Source organism: Triticum dicoccoides, chromosome 3B, assembly GCF_002162155.2.
Source record: "Triticum dicoccoides isolate Atlit2015 ecotype Zavitan chromosome 3B, WEW_v2.0, whole genome shotgun sequence".
Classification (NCBI taxonomy): Eukaryota; Viridiplantae; Streptophyta; class Magnoliopsida; order Poales; family Poaceae; genus Triticum; species Triticum dicoccoides.
In genome coordinates this window covers 692,871,694-692,887,704 of record NC_041385.1, presented here as the reverse complement: position 1 = coordinate 692,887,704, position 16,011 = coordinate 692,871,694, and the positions used below count along the sequence as shown (strand labels likewise).

At 44.5% G+C, this 16,011-nt stretch overlaps 2 protein-coding genes, 1 long non-coding RNA gene and 1 other non-coding gene across 4 annotated transcripts; 3 read left to right on the top strand and 1 right to left on the bottom strand.

The window, feature by feature from the left end:
• The first annotated feature begins 4,938 nt into the window (after positions 1-4,938).
• On the top strand, positions 4,939-5,012 carry TRNAV-CAC. The gene has a single exon. It is a non-coding gene; the product is annotated as a tRNA-Val (tRNA).
• A 489-nt stretch (positions 5,013-5,501) lies between these two features.
• LOC119277913 (TPR repeat-containing protein ZIP4-like) lies at positions 5,502-9,013 on the top strand. The gene is made up of 5 exons (XM_037559262.1): positions 5,502-6,868; positions 6,956-7,145; positions 7,227-7,259; positions 7,338-7,958; positions 8,067-9,013. Exons 1-5 carry the CDS (start codon positions 5,580-5,582, stop codon positions 8,805-8,807), a joined length of 2,874 nt encoding a protein of 957 aa, XP_037415159.1. The 5' UTR covers positions 5,502-5,579; the 3' UTR covers positions 8,808-9,013.
• A 66-nt stretch (positions 9,014-9,079) lies between these two features.
• Positions 9,080-14,573, bottom strand: LOC119277914 (beta-hexosaminidase 3-like). The gene is made up of 14 exons (XM_037559263.1): positions 13,977-14,573; positions 13,816-13,890; positions 13,209-13,244; positions 13,016-13,127; positions 12,671-12,741; positions 12,322-12,452; positions 11,996-12,061; positions 11,445-11,545; positions 11,178-11,237; positions 11,051-11,084; positions 10,805-10,903; positions 10,661-10,720; positions 10,178-10,428; positions 9,080-9,454 (listed from the first exon to the last, which is right to left on the bottom strand). Exons 1-14 carry the CDS (start codon positions 14,277-14,279, stop codon positions 9,288-9,290), a joined length of 1,566 nt encoding a protein of 521 aa, XP_037415160.1. The 5' UTR covers positions 14,280-14,573; the 3' UTR covers positions 9,080-9,287.
• On the top strand, positions 11,555-13,970 carry LOC119277915. The gene is made up of 4 exons (XR_005137375.1): positions 11,555-11,718; positions 13,405-13,496; positions 13,678-13,743; positions 13,834-13,970. It is a non-coding gene; the product is annotated as an uncharacterized LOC119277915 (long non-coding RNA).
• Positions 14,574-16,011: the final 1,438 nt, after the last annotated feature.

Sequence of the window (16,011 nt, the reverse complement as noted above, 5' to 3'; positions counted from 1 at the left end):
CGGCAGCCCTCCTCCCACCGCCCTCGACCTCGCCGCCCCTAGCTACCTCTCCGTCGCCCCCCACCCCCTGCCACTAGTTAGTACTAGATTTAGTAGTAGTAGATGTTAATTTAGGGTTAGCTAGTACTAGATGTTGCTTAGTTAGTAATAGATTTTTAGTAGCAGTATTGGTAGTTGAACTACTTTAGTTGTAGTTGAACTAGTTTAGTAAGTAAATTAATAAACTAGTTGAACTAGCTGAATTAACAGAACTAATCTATTTTTAGTAAGATAATTAATATAACTAGTTGAACTACTTTATTTTTAGAAAGAACTAGTTTTTTTTCTATTTATAGTAAGTTTATATTTAGTACGAACTAGTTGAATTAATAAAACAAGTTGAACATGTCATGTTTGTTGTTAGTGATAACTTATATGATTTCAGGTGACCTCCGTCGTCCCTGTCACCGACCCCCTCCGACATCCCCGCCGTCGTCCCAGTCACCGATCCCCTCCGACATCGAGGTGAGACCAGCCAAATATCCTTGTATATCTTGTGTTGTTGCTCAAATTGGATGTGGTTGCCCAAGTGGCTGTTCATGTTCAGTTTACATCTCCGAGTGGCCTATGTTTTGCCGGAGTGTTGATTAATTTCCGTTCCGGCAAATTTCAGGCGCTCGATATGTCCTTTTTTAGCAAAGGTCATGCCGAATTTTGTCGTGAATTCTGGCATGACTTGTGCTAGAATATGTACAAGTTTAATCTTTGAATTATGATTGTAGAAAATGTCGTACTCGGACGACGACGGTCTCCCGGGGGAGTGTAGCTGGTGCCACGACGATCGAGGTATGTGCGACAGGTTCGTTCGGCTGGACGACGATCGGCGCTTCAGCATTAAGCTCGAGGAGACCTTCGATTGTGAAACGGTACGCAACAACGACAAGTGTTTTTTTCTCCATTAAGCATGACTTCAACTATTTCAACGTCTAATTTTCATATTTTACAATTCAACTAGCTTATCCCATGCCATGCAAGACGCTATGTCTTGAAGAGGATGGGTTTTGAAGACCATGAAAATTTCGAAACAAAGAAAATACACCTAAGGACCCATCATGATATGGATTTTGAAGTAAATCTGTACAATGCTCAGAGCGTAACCCATTTTGGTTGCCAAAATTGGGAAGCACTTTGCAAAATGTATGGTTTTTATGAGGGTATGATTGTCACCATGGATCTTGGTGATCCTGACAGCGAGGAAGACAATATGGACATTTGGGTCCTTGTTGATACGCTTCCGATTGTACCGCTATGTGAGTTTCTCAAACATAGTTATTAACTAATTTATATTGTTTATTTCAAAATAGTTGATAGCTTATTTCCATTGACAGCTTATTTTGATTCTTCAAAGACTGTGCGGAAGATGGTAGATAAAACCCACTACACCGAAGGCACCCAATTAACGTATAAGGAGAAAAATCATCTGATCGCATTTTGTATTCTTCTTGAGAATTACAATGACTATTATCGAACTCCTCCAAATTATGGTGAATACGTGACACTAGTGCATGTGTTGAACAACGATAACTTCTCTGGAGATACCCTGGTAAGATTTTTTAATATTACGACATTCGTGCATTTTTTGCATACTTCTAAAACTAGTACATCATTGCTAACTACGAAGTTATTATTATGTTTTTCAACAGAAACTCCCGATGGATTGTGTGCCTCATCTGATGTCTCTGCATGGTCGCCTCTCAGTTCTGAACATACTGCCAGGTAAATCTACGGAGCTCACCTGTGCATATCGGATTTCTAAAACCCGTGAACACATGATCATCAGAGAATGGAAGAAATGTATGGACATTCGCAAGGAGGTTCTTGGAAGTAACATTCAGCGGAAGGCAAGAATGGGAGACAGGCTAATCTCCATTCTCCATAATGGAGAGCCAGGGGTTATCTTGTTTTTTGTTATTTTACCTTAGAAAATATAGTAGGTCTTAATCGAATGTAATAGGTCCTATGAGGTACAATATGTTTATTATGTGGTAATGTGTTAGAGTTGATAATGATGATCTTGAGGAGGTGTTATGTGATGTCAATGATAAAAACGATGATATTGAGGAGGTGTTATATGACAATGATGTATTATGATGCTAAGTTGTTAATGATATGATGATGATGATGATATTATTATATCATTGGGTGAAAGAACCGCGGATTAGTTTCAAGTGGATGGACATCCACTTGAAACTAGTCCATGGTTCTTTCACCCCATGATGTAATAACTCATTATGATGTAAAAACAATCTCTAAATTCCTGTTGTATGAAAACTTGTGTAAAGGTGTATGAATACAACATGAAAAAAGAAAAGAAATAAAATACTAAATAATAGTAGTAGCGCGGGTAAGGGGAAGCGCTACTACTAATTACCAGTAGCGATGTTCTGAAGAACCGCTGCTACTAAGTCAATTTAGCAGTAGCGTGGGTCAAGACGCGCTATTGCTAAGCATTGGCTGTAGCGCCTTATCAGTAGCGCTCCTGCCCGCGCTACTGATAGGCCCAAAACCCGCGCTACTGATAGGCTTTTCCCTAGTAGTGATAGATTCCCTACCTTCATGAAGAAGCGGTTTTAAGTGCACTATCGCCCCCCTCCCCTCTTCTATAGTGATCAGCTTGATGGCTTCCAAGCAACCAGTTTAAATAACAACTAGCAAGGGTGTCCATTGGGTCACAATGAAAAGGGAGATACCATTCAAACACACAAAAACTTTGGTCTGGAGAGGAGAGCCACATTGTCAAAGTTCGCCGCACGATGAAAAGATGATTGCACCAGTCTCGTTCATGAGAATCATGTCAGTGCCTGCGTTGCCATCCTTCTTTGAGAAGGATCCATCAATGTGAGTGTCGCCCAACCCGTCGGTGCTGGTTCTCACCTCTCGAGATGATGCTCCACCCGCACAAGCGATGACACCTTCCTTCTAGGCTTCACGGTAGTCACCATATTTCCCTTAACATGGTCACCATGAGGAACGTTCCGGATAGCTAGTAGAGAGTTGATATGGCTTGTTAGGATCCGAGTCGAAGCCCTCCATAGGTGGTGACCTTTTATTGTGGACAATTTCTTTCCTCACATGCCAACATCTTCATATCGTCATGAGTGTGAAGAGACGCTCATCCTTCGGCAACAACAAGAGCCGCTTGCGGCCCGTGTTCACAAGCTGCATGACATTTGGGATGCTCTAGTGTTGCGCCATCGACTGCCACAGTGCTACTGCTCGGAGGCACTTGCAAAGAGCATGGAAGGTGTCCTTCGGCTCGGTGGCTCATAAATGCCATGCCCGTGGGCTGATATATGAAATGGACGTTCGGGAAGACTTTTTTTGAGCCTAAGAGAGGAGGAAGACTTGAAAAAACTAGGTAGTAACATACATGCCACGGCTTGATATATCTGATGTTATGGTAGCATATTGATGTTACCATATCATCTATTTTGCCTAGATATGTATAATTTTACCACTTATGTTACTCTCACTCTGGGTACCTGAGTTGGTTCTACGCTATGGGCTCTTTACTAGCCATTATTGTTTGAGTCGGCCCGCTTGCAGTTTATTTTTTGAGGTTATCGTAACGAAACGATGAATAGATTGAAAATTTTCCCGTAAAAAATATCTTGTTTTAATGCTAAAGAATAATATTGGTGGATGGATAAAAGAGAGATACGAACCATCCTTTTTTAACACAGTACAATCGAAGGTGCTCATACGAGCATAGACTCATCCCTATAAACACACGCACGCACACTCTACCCTATGAGTACCTCCGACAGACTGAGCTGGCATAGCATCTTAAGATTAACGAAGTCCCTACAGGCGCATCGTAGTCGATGAAAAAGTTTCCTCCCGCTAAACGAACATCGTCGAAAAGGCTAAAATAATTCCAAAAAAATGCGATCATCAATATAGATGAAGTCGTGGAGCGATTCAAGTAGCTATGGGCTGATTGCGCTTCCTGTATGTGTACATGCATACAACCTGCGTGTGTGGGCATCTCCTTTTTCCCTAGCACTAATAATCCATCACAATCTAGTCCCCAGTTATGTTTTGTCAAGAAAAAAAGAGAAATCCAACTTGCCAATTTCCTTAATTGGGACGAAGGAAGGACGGACCGGCAATATAAGAGTCATGAAAATTCAAATTTCAGGCCCTTCTTCCTCCCGTTCTCAAATCCTTCCCTCTTCACCTTCGTACTCGACGCCTCGCCTCACTTCTTCCGGCCCAAATCCATCCAATCCCAATCGCTGGAACCCTAACCTCCGTCGCCATGAAGATCTCCAAGCTCTCTCAGGAGTACCACCGCCCGCAGCCATACGCCGTCCACCTCACCGACCTCGCGTGGGTCTAGATCACGGTTGCTAAGGGTCGAGATCGGACGACCAATAACACTTTGCAAAAATTGATCGAACTGCCCCAAAAGCTAGTGGATATGAAGGCTTCATTTTACTTAGCTCTCTAACTTTGGAATGCGTGCGAAATCAGCAAAACTAGATATGCAATACTTGACTTGCATGAACATTTTACGTTACGCCCCATTCATTTCAAATAGTTAAATTTCATTATTTTTTAATATTTTTTTATGGATGCTTCAAAAGCTTTAAACTTCTTTATTTTTTAATATATTTTTATGGATGCTTCAAAAGCATTGCGTAGTTTTGAATAGCTGAACACTTGCATTTTTATATGATCTTTACTCTTGTGCAGCTGGCCTGTTCCTAGTTTACTTTTTTTTACTGCTTTATATTTTGTTATTAAATACAACCCGAGTAATAAGGTGTACTCCCTCTGATAAAAAACAAGTTGTACTAAACGTGCGTCAATTAATTTGGATTGGATGGAGTATTAAGATTGTTACCAAATTTAAAACTCGTACAAATAGTTTATGGCGGGCCTGATAACTGACAAGTCTGGGTGGTGTAGTTGGTTATCACGTTAGTCTCACACACTAAAGGTCCCCAGTTCGAACCTGGGCTTAGACAACTTTTTATTTTATTTTTCTGCATATGCTTGATTACCAATTTCTAGCGGCTTTCTTTTCTTCCTAGTACCCCTCTCTCTCCTTTAGCAGTCATCATGTAGGTCCATTCTGAACATTGAATTCCTAAAAGGTAATCAATGTTAATTTGGTTCGAAATCAATCCACTTCAACACATTCAGCCAATTTCATCACACTTAGTACTACGTATCAAACTAAAAAAACACAAAAGCTAACACATACTCCATCCAATCCAAATTGGCCGAGCCTCTGTTCACTTGCCAATTTGTAGAAATGATTAACTGATTAACATCGCATGGATAATGAACTTGGCAGTGTAGCAATTCGTACAAAACGGGGCCACGAGGGAAGGAAGGACCGAATTCACAAAAAAAAGAAAAAAAAAAAGGGGAAAGGAAGGACCGGCACGGTAAAAACAATTCAAATTTCGTGCCCTTCCTCCTCGCGTTTTCCGAACCCTCCCCCAATTCCCCGTTCCCCACGCCTCGCCGCGCCGCTTCCCGCCCAAATCCGCCCAATCCCGGCCGCCGGAACCCTAGCCCCGGCCGCCATGAAGATCTCCGAGCTCTCCCCCGAGTACCACCGCCCGCCGCCGCAGGCCGCCCACCTCACCGACCTCGCGCGGGTCGTCGCGGACGTCGAGCGGTACGACGCCCCCGACCCCTCCCCCCCGGAGAAGCTCGCCGCCGACTTCCGCCGCGTGCTCACCAACCTCGGCTCCGCCGCCTCGTCCCTCACCGACGCCTGCAGGCTCCAGATATGGAAGCTCGCCACCCGCCTCTGGAACGCCGTGGTCGACCGCGCCAACTCCGCCGCGCTGGCCCGGGGCCCCTCCGCGCGCGCCGCCGAGGCGGAGATCAGGCAGGCGGCGCCGGAGCTGCTCCTCCTCGCCGGCTGCCCCGACGAGGTCCCCCTCGCCGCCGCCAAGGCCGCCTCCTTCTTCCTCCGCGCCGGCCAGGAGTGGCTCGACCTCGGCCGCGTCGACCTCGCCACCGCCTGCTTCGAGAAGGCCACGCCGCTCGTCTCCGCCCCCGCCACGGAGGATGAGCGGGACGTCCTGCTCGGCCTCAACCTCGCGCGGGCGCGCGCCGCGTCCGACGCGGGCGATCAGTCCCTCGCCGTCGCGCTGCTCGGCCGCTCCAAGCCCCTCGCGTCCGCGTCCCCCAAGGGGACCAGATCCCTCGCCGAGGGCTACCTGTCCGTCGGCGAGGCCGCGCTATCCACCAAACCTTCTGACCCCGCCGTTGGAGCCTCCAGCCTCATCACCGAGGCGCTGGATCTCTTCGAGAAGCTGGCCTCCCCCTCCCCCTCCAGCGCCAGTCCCAAGACCCCAAATCTCCAGGAGCAAAAGGGTCGATGCCTCCGCTACCTTGCCCTCGAGCGTCACCAAGCCAAGGATTACGAGGGCGTCCTGCGTTGTGTCCAGGTCTCGAGGGCTTCAGTGGGGCAGGCGGATGAGCACGCGAGCGTGGGGTTCATGGCGCTGCACGCATGGCTTGGTACCGGGAACTTGCCGGAGGCCGAGAGGGAGCTCGAGAGACTCATGGCCAACGCCAACGCATCAGAGAGTCTATGCGTGGGGGCTGCTGAGGTGTACCTTGCCTCCGCGGGGCCTGAGGCTGCACGCAAGGTGCTCGTTGCACTTGTTGCACGTTGCCGCGCAGGAGGTGCAGCTGCTGCCGTGAGAGTGGTGACCAAGGTAGTTGATTGTGGTATCGGTAGCCCTGGGCGCGCAAGGGCGATCGGTGAGCTCGTGTCGGATGAGAGGGTGGTCGCACTGTTCGATGGCCCGGCTAACACCAGTCACCGTGGAGCAATGCATACACTGCTCTGGAACTGGTCTGCACTCTCTTACACAAGTAATTTTACAGCATTTTTATGTACATATGATTTCTTGCTGAGGCTGACATTTGGAATTTGGGACAGCGGGTTTGAGCATTTCAATGCAAAGAACTACGATATATGTGCGGACTTGTTTGAGACATCGATGCTTTATCTATCCCGTGAAGAGGGAAGCAGAGTCCGGCGAGCACAGTGCCTCCGAGTCCTTGCCGTTTGCTATCTAGCCCTTCAACGTCTGGATCGAGCACATGAGTTTGTCGATGAGGCTGACAAGGTATTGATCCCTCTCCTCATCACTTCATTAAATAATCTTGCCTATTGCTTCTTACGATTGGCTCAAAATGTGTATCTGTAGGTGGAACACAATGCCCACTGTGCCTTTATGAAGGTAATAAATATACATGCTAATTGTTCAGGGGTCTCATTTAACTCTGGTATTGTTTGCTAACCCAGAAGAATTGTGCAGATCAAAATTCATCTTCAGAAGAACGACGAGGACGAGGCTATCAAGCAGATAAAAACCATGATGGGTTGCATTGACTTCAATCCCGCGTTCCTAATGCTCACAACTCATGAGGCTATTGCCTGCAAGGCTGTCCGGGTAGCAGTTGCTTCATTGACCTTCCTTCTTGGTCTCTATTCTGCCGGAAAGCCTATGCCAGAGCGTGAGGTTACTGTCCTCCGCACTCTTATTGAGCTCCTCCGTCGTGAGCAAGGTACTGAGGATGAGATCCTGAAGTACTTGAGACGTGCCAAGCTACGGATGTCTGACCTTGGCGTGGAAGGCTTTTTTGGCAATGGACCTGTTGGGGCGCGTGAACTGAACTGGTTTGCAGGCAATTGCTGGAATATGGGTAGAAGGGTGGCAAAGGAGCAAAAGTATGATCTTAGTGCTGAGTTCTTTGAGCTTGCAGCAGAGTTCTTTGGTGGTGCAAGTAATGATGAGGGTGATGGAAATCACCCCACACTTTGCAAAGCGTTAATCATGAGTGTCACTTCCATGCTTAAAGCTGAGGAGCTAAACAATTCTCCCTTGTTGGATTCTGATGTTAAAAAAGGTGTTGAGATGCTCAGCAGAGCTGGCAAGGTAAACATGGGGTTTAACAAATACTAAAAGTTACTACCCCTTTGTGTATGTTCTAAAGTGGTTCAGTTTTCTCTGCTATTATTCTGATTCAGTTCTATTGATGTGCAGCTATTACCTTCAATCTGGCCCTCGGGTTCAGTCGCCTCTGATCAGGCTGAGGCCAACATCTTTCTGTTTCTGCATACCTTCTACTCCTACCAACTCCTTGACAGGATGGACACCAGCGCACATCCTCAGCAGCTCCAACTAGTCAAGAACTTCGCTTCCTCTAAAGCATGCACGCCGTCCCATCTTCTCGTACTTGGGAAAGCTGCTTCTGAAGGCACCCCACCAAACCTGCTGGTTGCTGAATTTTCACTGAAGGCTAGCATCAAGACCGCCCTTGCTTCTCACTCCCCAAACTACAGGGTAATCAGTGCTGCCCTCAGGAACCTAGCCTGCCTTGCTGGCTTGCAAGACTTAAGTGGTAGCAAGAGTGATGCAGTGTATGATGTATATCGACAAGCCTACCAGATCGTGGTTGGACTGAGAGAGGGCGAATATCCATGTGAGGAAGGGCAGTGGCTTGCAGTGTCTGCTTGGAACAAGTCATATTTGGCCAGGCGGCTTAATCAAGCTTCCGTTGGTATAAAATGGATGAAGATGGGATTAGATCTCTCTCGGCATGTTGAGAGCATGAAGAAGTATACAGCAGACATGGAGCAATGCCTTGAGTACTTCCAGAAAATGATTCATAGTGAAGCTGGTGAACATGCTTTGCTCGGAAAAAACCCTGATGAATGTAGTCAGCAAGAGGGGGCACCAAGCACAAGTATGTCTGGTAGCATGTCTCAGCCTGTCTTAGTGTAGTATAGATGCTTCTAAACGGGGCAGTTCACAACCAAGAGATAAATAGATCATTGAGTTATGTACTTGAGTGGTTGCGTATGACCGGTCAAATATTGTCTGATTTACATCTCTAGTAAGCATGTGGATTCTTTGTCGATAGTAACCAATGTCTGTGAATTTAATGCATGCTGATGTGTAGGAGAGATGACTGATTGTTCGTAATACAGTAACATTGATTTGGGAACCTACTGGATTTGTTCAGGCAACCTTTATGTCCATTTTCTGTCAGATTTGACTAATCTCCTGATGCCCCTATCATTCAAACTATTATAGTGGAAAACTGGAGAGGGGCAGAAATACATAAAGAACAGTAAGGACTCACTGAAACCTTCTATAGTCTACACAACCATGTAACTACTTCAGATTCATAATGCTGAACTAACACTTGTGAAATGATGTGTATCCTCTTTGAATGCTACTTCAAATTTTGCTATGAATATCCTATTGCCTTACACAGGGACCAGGTTCATATGGTGCTGTACGGCCATCGCCAGCTAGTGGTGCAGCAGCTACCCCTCTCTGATTCAGCAAACACCTGAAGCGTGACAGTCTTGATGTGGCTGACCTGGTGTCTTCAGCAATCTGCTCAAGTGGACTCCACAGTCTCTCTTCAAGCCAAAACAGTTTAAAGTATATTGGTGAGTCAAAATATGTCATAGGGAAGGCACTGCATTCATGCATCTAATGATGAATAATGCTAACAGTCAACATGACATGCACAGAAAAGGAATATCAGAATCGACAAGATTGCATATAGGTTCTGCTTCTATAGCTGCAAATCATGCTCTTAAGTATGATGCCGATATATAGGGTATAGCAAGAGGATTTTTGTTATGAGCATTCATGAGGAATTAGGATGCCAGCCCTCCCAATGGAAAAGTGTGAATGCAATCATCTTTAACTGCTCAGCAATGTGCTAAACTATTTATGCCCTTGATAATTGATGCCGTGCTTGGGTTTTCTCTTCATAAGCATGGAACAGACCTGAGCATTGCATACTTAGCTGATATATTCAATTGCACTATATGGGAATAGGAATATTACACGTTTCTGAGTGTGCTCAATTTTTCCATTCAGACATCCATCGCATGTGCATATACAGAGAGGAAGCTATCATTCCAAGTATACCATTATATTGCATCAACATAACCGATTTGAATATGTCTAATCAGGCAACATGGTGTAGTGTCCCTTTAATCATGAAGGAATGCAGTGTAGTTGGTCATATCATATAACTAACTAAGATAATGTTTCAATAAAACAATGCATGCTCCTAGTTCGAAACATTTCAAGGCATAGATTATGAGTCTGAAACTATTTGTATTACTTACCTGCAGCTGCTGCAGCACGTGGCCAAATAGTTTGTTCAATATCCGATGCATCGATTTGCTCTCCCCACATGCAAACCTCACCACCAATAACCAACCGTTGCTGTTCTGTGTTGTTGATTCCTTTCAGGGGTTCATTCAGGTAAAATCCTTCCCATGTGGCATCCAAGTGATCTAGGTACCACTTATCCTGGTTGCTTACTGTGCATCTCAGCCCTGCAGCAACCACTTTTGGTGCTACATCCCCCCCAAGCCTGTTAATTTATGTGCATACAGTTTGTTAGTTACTGACACCAGCAACAAGTGTCTGAGATGCTATATCTTACTTTACTGTGAGCATAAATGTCAAGAACAATAGTAAGCTTGTAAATGAGTCTAATTCCATTTAAGTCCTATGGTACATTGAAAATTCATTACTGATTCTTTGTGCATGCATGTATTATTCTACAGTTTCCAACAGAGCCCTTTTCATGATAGAGGAAGTACCAGTTATGCACCACAGTTTTACGGTCCAACTTATCTCCGAAGTTGTTAAACGTTTCTTCCCTGCAAACATGGAATGGTGTCTGTTAAGGGTTAAGAATTCTATCGACCCTGTGAAATTTTCCACTAATACGTATAGTGGTATACCAGTTAATGACTTCGTATCCATGTGATATTGCTATCTTTTGGGCTCTCAACACAAAATATCTGTATGCATCCGACACATTCATGTGGTTATTATTCAACCTGTGTACCATGAAAAAGGATGATTATTAGATTAACTGGCTGATACAAAAAAAAAGACTGATTTGCTTTTGCAGTGATAACATGGTATGGAAGCACATCAGGCAAAGTTTATCGATTTTGAGTTCTCTTATGTTGATAAGAATGTACCATTCCTTAATGTGGGGTGTTTCAGTCCAGCAGCCTGAAATTCAAAGGAAAAGATAAAATGGAGTTAATATATAGGTTCACTGTTCAGTAATACTATGACAACTGTAAAAGCAGTGCTTCGTCTTACTTGTATTGACTTCATCACCTCCTAAGTGGGCAAATTTGAATTTGAAAACCTTGCTAAAATCTGAAAGAAAACAGAGTTAATAATCCATTTAGACTGTTGACTAATATTTGCCAATAGCTACTGAATCTAGATAATGTACCCACTATGTATTATGTGCATTGGTCACTGGTTTCTTTTGGAACACACCCTCCGGATAAATGGTCTTTTGAATAAACAAATGAAGAACCTAACTCCACTGTTGCCAACAAAACTAGTATGATTCATCACCTGAAAGAATACCATCAATAACTTTGAAGGTAAAGTTGTTACTGACATCAAGCGGTTCTCTGCAGCTATCTGATGGCCACAATTCTGGGTAGCCAACACCCCTGAAAAAGTGCAACATCTACAACTTTCAGCCATGCTTATTGCTATGCAGACTATATAAATTAAGTTGCATATTTGAACTCCAATAAGGTATCTTGACTCTACGCTCACTGGATAAAATTTGCCTTTTTGCTACAGAAGACATCACGGAATTGTGGACTATATGCAAGTCAAGGTTGGTTCCTTTGCTTTGCAGATACAAAGTTGATAATTGTTTACGGGACATTAGGAAGCCAGCATTTTCACACCCGCTATGCCTTCTAAACACTAATGTGAAATATTTTAATTGGTCCGACGTGTTCTAGCAACAGTCGTGATTTTGTAATGTACATGACTACATGAGCAAATTATCAATTTAGAGTATGATCCAGCAAATGCCAACCAATTGAAGCGCATGGGAGTCAATCTTGCCTATTTTCAATATACATTACTGACAGAGTGGAATGTCTTACCATGAGCGAGCATGGCCAGGAACATCAATCTCGGCCAAGACATTTACACCTCTTTTTTCAGCATATCTGCAAAGTTATGGATTAGCTATATTATTTCTAGTGTCATAGCTTCATAACTGCGTATCTAGCTATGTGCATATCTAAGTTAGTAGATAATGCAATCTATTATCTATGCCATTTCTTCATGCTGCAGTATTTACACTGTAAGTGCAGATGTGAATTACGACTGTAAGCAAATACATCTGTTAGCTTTCTTTGCTGTGATATAAACAAATTTCAAAGGCCAAGAATTCTAATATGAATATGGAAATGAAAACAAAACACACCGTACGATGTCGATGGCATCAGGCATTGTGTATCTCTCAGAATATGAGTATGAACCATTCCACAGTTTTGGGTATGAAGGTATTTCAATCGGAAATGACTGCTCATCCACGATATGCCAATGGAGAACATTCTGCATGACGATAGAGTAAGAGTGCATGGTATCATAATGAAAACTAATGTGGAGAAAACATAAACACAATGCTATTTTGAAGTCTCGTGCAACTTATCAGTCACGCAATTACTCCCTCTGTACCCAAATACTTGTAGTTGGGGGAACTTGTACTAGTTTCCCCCAACTACAAGTATTTCGGTACAGAGGGAGTAGTATTGAATGGTCATCAGACCTACCAGTTTACTGTATGTCATTGCATCAATCACTCCTTTAATTGTCGCGAGAGGAAGATAATGCCTTGAGGTATCTGCAAGCGTCCAAGCACTGAGTTTTTTTAATAATCATGAGCAGGATGGGCATATTAATAAGATTTAAAATATAGATGCCTATGAGCGTATTTTGGCATAGAACTGAGTTTTTTTTATGTGGCTGCTCATTTAAAAAAAATTCCTTCAATAAAAAGAAGTAATTTCAAGGTTCTGCTTCTTTATTTTGAACGAAAACAAGGTTCTGCTTCTAGTTAATGGAATACAATAACTGCTTGTAGGGCGAAAGTTAAATAATATCACACTGTATCTCACCAATAAGAAGGCCTCGGTAAGGAAATCTGGGCGCATCACTAATCATCCACGGAGCTGAGTTGAGTCCAATAAGCCTTGATGTGAACTCAAAGTGACACAGTTGGCTAAATGTCTGCATTCATAAACAATTTACTGTTGGATCACCTCAAAGAAGATTTAGTGTCCAGAAAATCATACTGGAGTAGCAAGTTACCTGTAAGGCGTGAAGTGCTCCAAAAACTGTTTGAGCCTACAAAATATTGCAAAGCTGGCATCAATTATTTTTATGAATCATATCATGCTATTTGCGTCGGCTTGCATCTTTCGTAAATTTGAACACATCGCTCATTTCATAAGCTGAAGAGCATGCAGGGCATTACTAATACTAGCAATTATTTGCTGGTAACCAGGTTACAGCATTATGCATGCCACAAGAGATGCTGGAATGCGGTGAAGCACAAAAGAGAAAACTACCTTGATGCCTTGTGATATATACTCCGTGGTATGTAATAACTTGCCTATTCAAATTCTATCAAAGAATTGCATGTAGCAACTGGGTTTTATCTTCATAAAAAAAGCAACTGGGTTATGTTTTGCAAAGGAAGCATGCTTAAAATACTGCTAGTAGCATGTAACTCTGCCATATCTGAAGTCTGTTGTTTGTGTGGTTTATTTCTCTGTAGGATACTCTGTCAGGCAATTATCACAAAGAAGAGAGGGGTTGCAGTAACTAGAAGTGAAGCAACCAAGTAAGTTCTGATGTCTTTCCAGAGCATTATATTAGGAATTTTGACAAGATGAAGCAATCACGTTTCACTGACCTCGATCTGCGCATGCAGTGGCTCCCCTATTGTAGGAACAGTCAGGTTGTATGACTCGTCCACCTCGAAACCGAGCTGCAGAGGATGAACAGCAACAGAGTCAGACATTTGCAATTTGTGACGAAACTCACAGTTCATCGGATAAAATGAGAGCAGGTTACCTCATCTTGTGTCGAAAGAACGACTATGTTAACACCGGTAAGCAGGGAGGAGCTTGGGTTTGCACCGTCAGCGTTGTGGTTGAGCTTCATCAAATCGAGCATCCTTTGGAAGGCGTCCTTGAGGATCGCCTTGCCGTCGGAATACTTGCTTCCCGCCATCGACATGGTGGCGTTGTTGCTGACGTAGAGCCTCTGCGTCCCGTGGGACACCGACTTGGGCATCGGCCACAGGTCGACGTGGTCGGCAGCTATGCAGGATCCAATTGCCAGGAGCGCGAGGAGGAGCCGCAGAGCTAGCGCCATCTTCTCGAATGGAAGAACCTCGCCGCAACCGCTGCGGGCTGCGGGACGGAAGAAACGACGGAGCAGAAGGAACAATGCGCTAACTACTGGAAGCGCGAGGCGAGTAGGAATTGGAAAACCCTCCTCTAACTGATCTTCATTTTTGTCTCTAAGTTCTGGAAGAGAATGATCGTGGGAGTTTGTGCTGGGCTCCTATCTTGGGACGGAGACGAGTGAACGAGTGACAAGGAGGAGGTAGAGGAGGAGGAGCGTGAGGTGAGGAGGTGTAAATGAAGAGCGGGTGAGAGTGGCGTGGAGGAGTGGTTAGATGGAGGGAGGAAATGGCATGGGCAGGTCCGGCGCGCGTTGCATTTGGTGACCCAAAACAGGTACGGACGGCCTGGCAAGTAGCTCACTACCACGGCTAATTTTGGTACGGATGGCCGGCCAAGGACAAGGAGCACTCACTGCTCCCATATATATATATAGCCTGGAGGGAGGACCCAGGTTTGTCAAAGCAGGCTTCCAAATTTCATTTCAAGTGTTCTGCAATTTGTTGCCGTTGTCATGTCATTCCAATTCTGCATATATTTTGCTGGCGTGCCGTGCTTATGTTCACCTTCACTAAAATGTGGAACCGGGAGTGCCAAGGGATCGTATACTGATTATTTTTTGGTTTGGCTGTTCTGCAGGCTCCGTCGGTTATTCGCTTGGGTTTGGCAAATTGGGGGAGCACCGAGCACGCCGGACGCGGCCAGTGTGAGCAGATAGAGAGTGGCCGTTGGGGTAGGTCAGGCATGCTGCTGCCATTGGGCGTTCACGCTGTCTGTCACTCGTGGTCATGGTGCCGCGCTTTCAGATTCAGAGCGGGTCATGGCTTGTTGGCCTTCCTCCGACCTCCGGTCCAATCTGGTCTGGTAGCTGTGACTCGACGCCGACGGCAACAGGATTGAGAAACAAACCAAAGGAAGCGGTAGGAACTAGGAAGTACGTATGAAAGTTTTGGGTTGGTTTGTTTCACTCAGCTGCTGGCGCGTAACGCAGCAGTTGTCTCGTAGTGCGCCAGGTCGTCCAAGCTGCTCTTGCACAATTCAAAGAGGTTGGCACACTTGTCTTGCACTCAGTTGCAGCGCACTTTTGTTTTTGCCGGGCCCGATATCGTCCAAAGACGGTTTTTACTTTTTCTTTTCCAAATAAAAGGTGAATTTTATTGGCTCAAAATAATGGACACACTCAGCGTGTGCGTAGTTAGGATACACACACCCAACACGAACACACGCACATAAAAAATACTACAACAAATAGCAAAGTCATATAAGACCAAACCTATGTGTGGGTGAGTAAAAAAACAAACAAAAGCGATTCAATATGAGATCGGCAAACAACCGAAACAACCATATTCGCATCAACCATCTCATGACACTACAAGGACGATAACATTCTTCAACAGCAACGCCTTCAGTAATGGAGCGGCGCTCATGCACCACCATCACCAGATCCAACCACCCAAGGTCAGAATCTAGGTTTTCATCCTAAAGAACCAGTCTGAGCATATCCGAGCAATGCCTTCAACAAGGTAACGACATAAAAACATTGGCATTGCCAGGTGAAAGGATCGATGTGGTTGACTGGGGGGGGGGGGGTTGAATAGCCAACTACAATTTTTTAGCTTTTCTTAACAAAATAGGTTTAGCAATAAATAAGTTGTCTAGAAGTACAACTAGATGATCAACCTATATGATGCTAACAACAA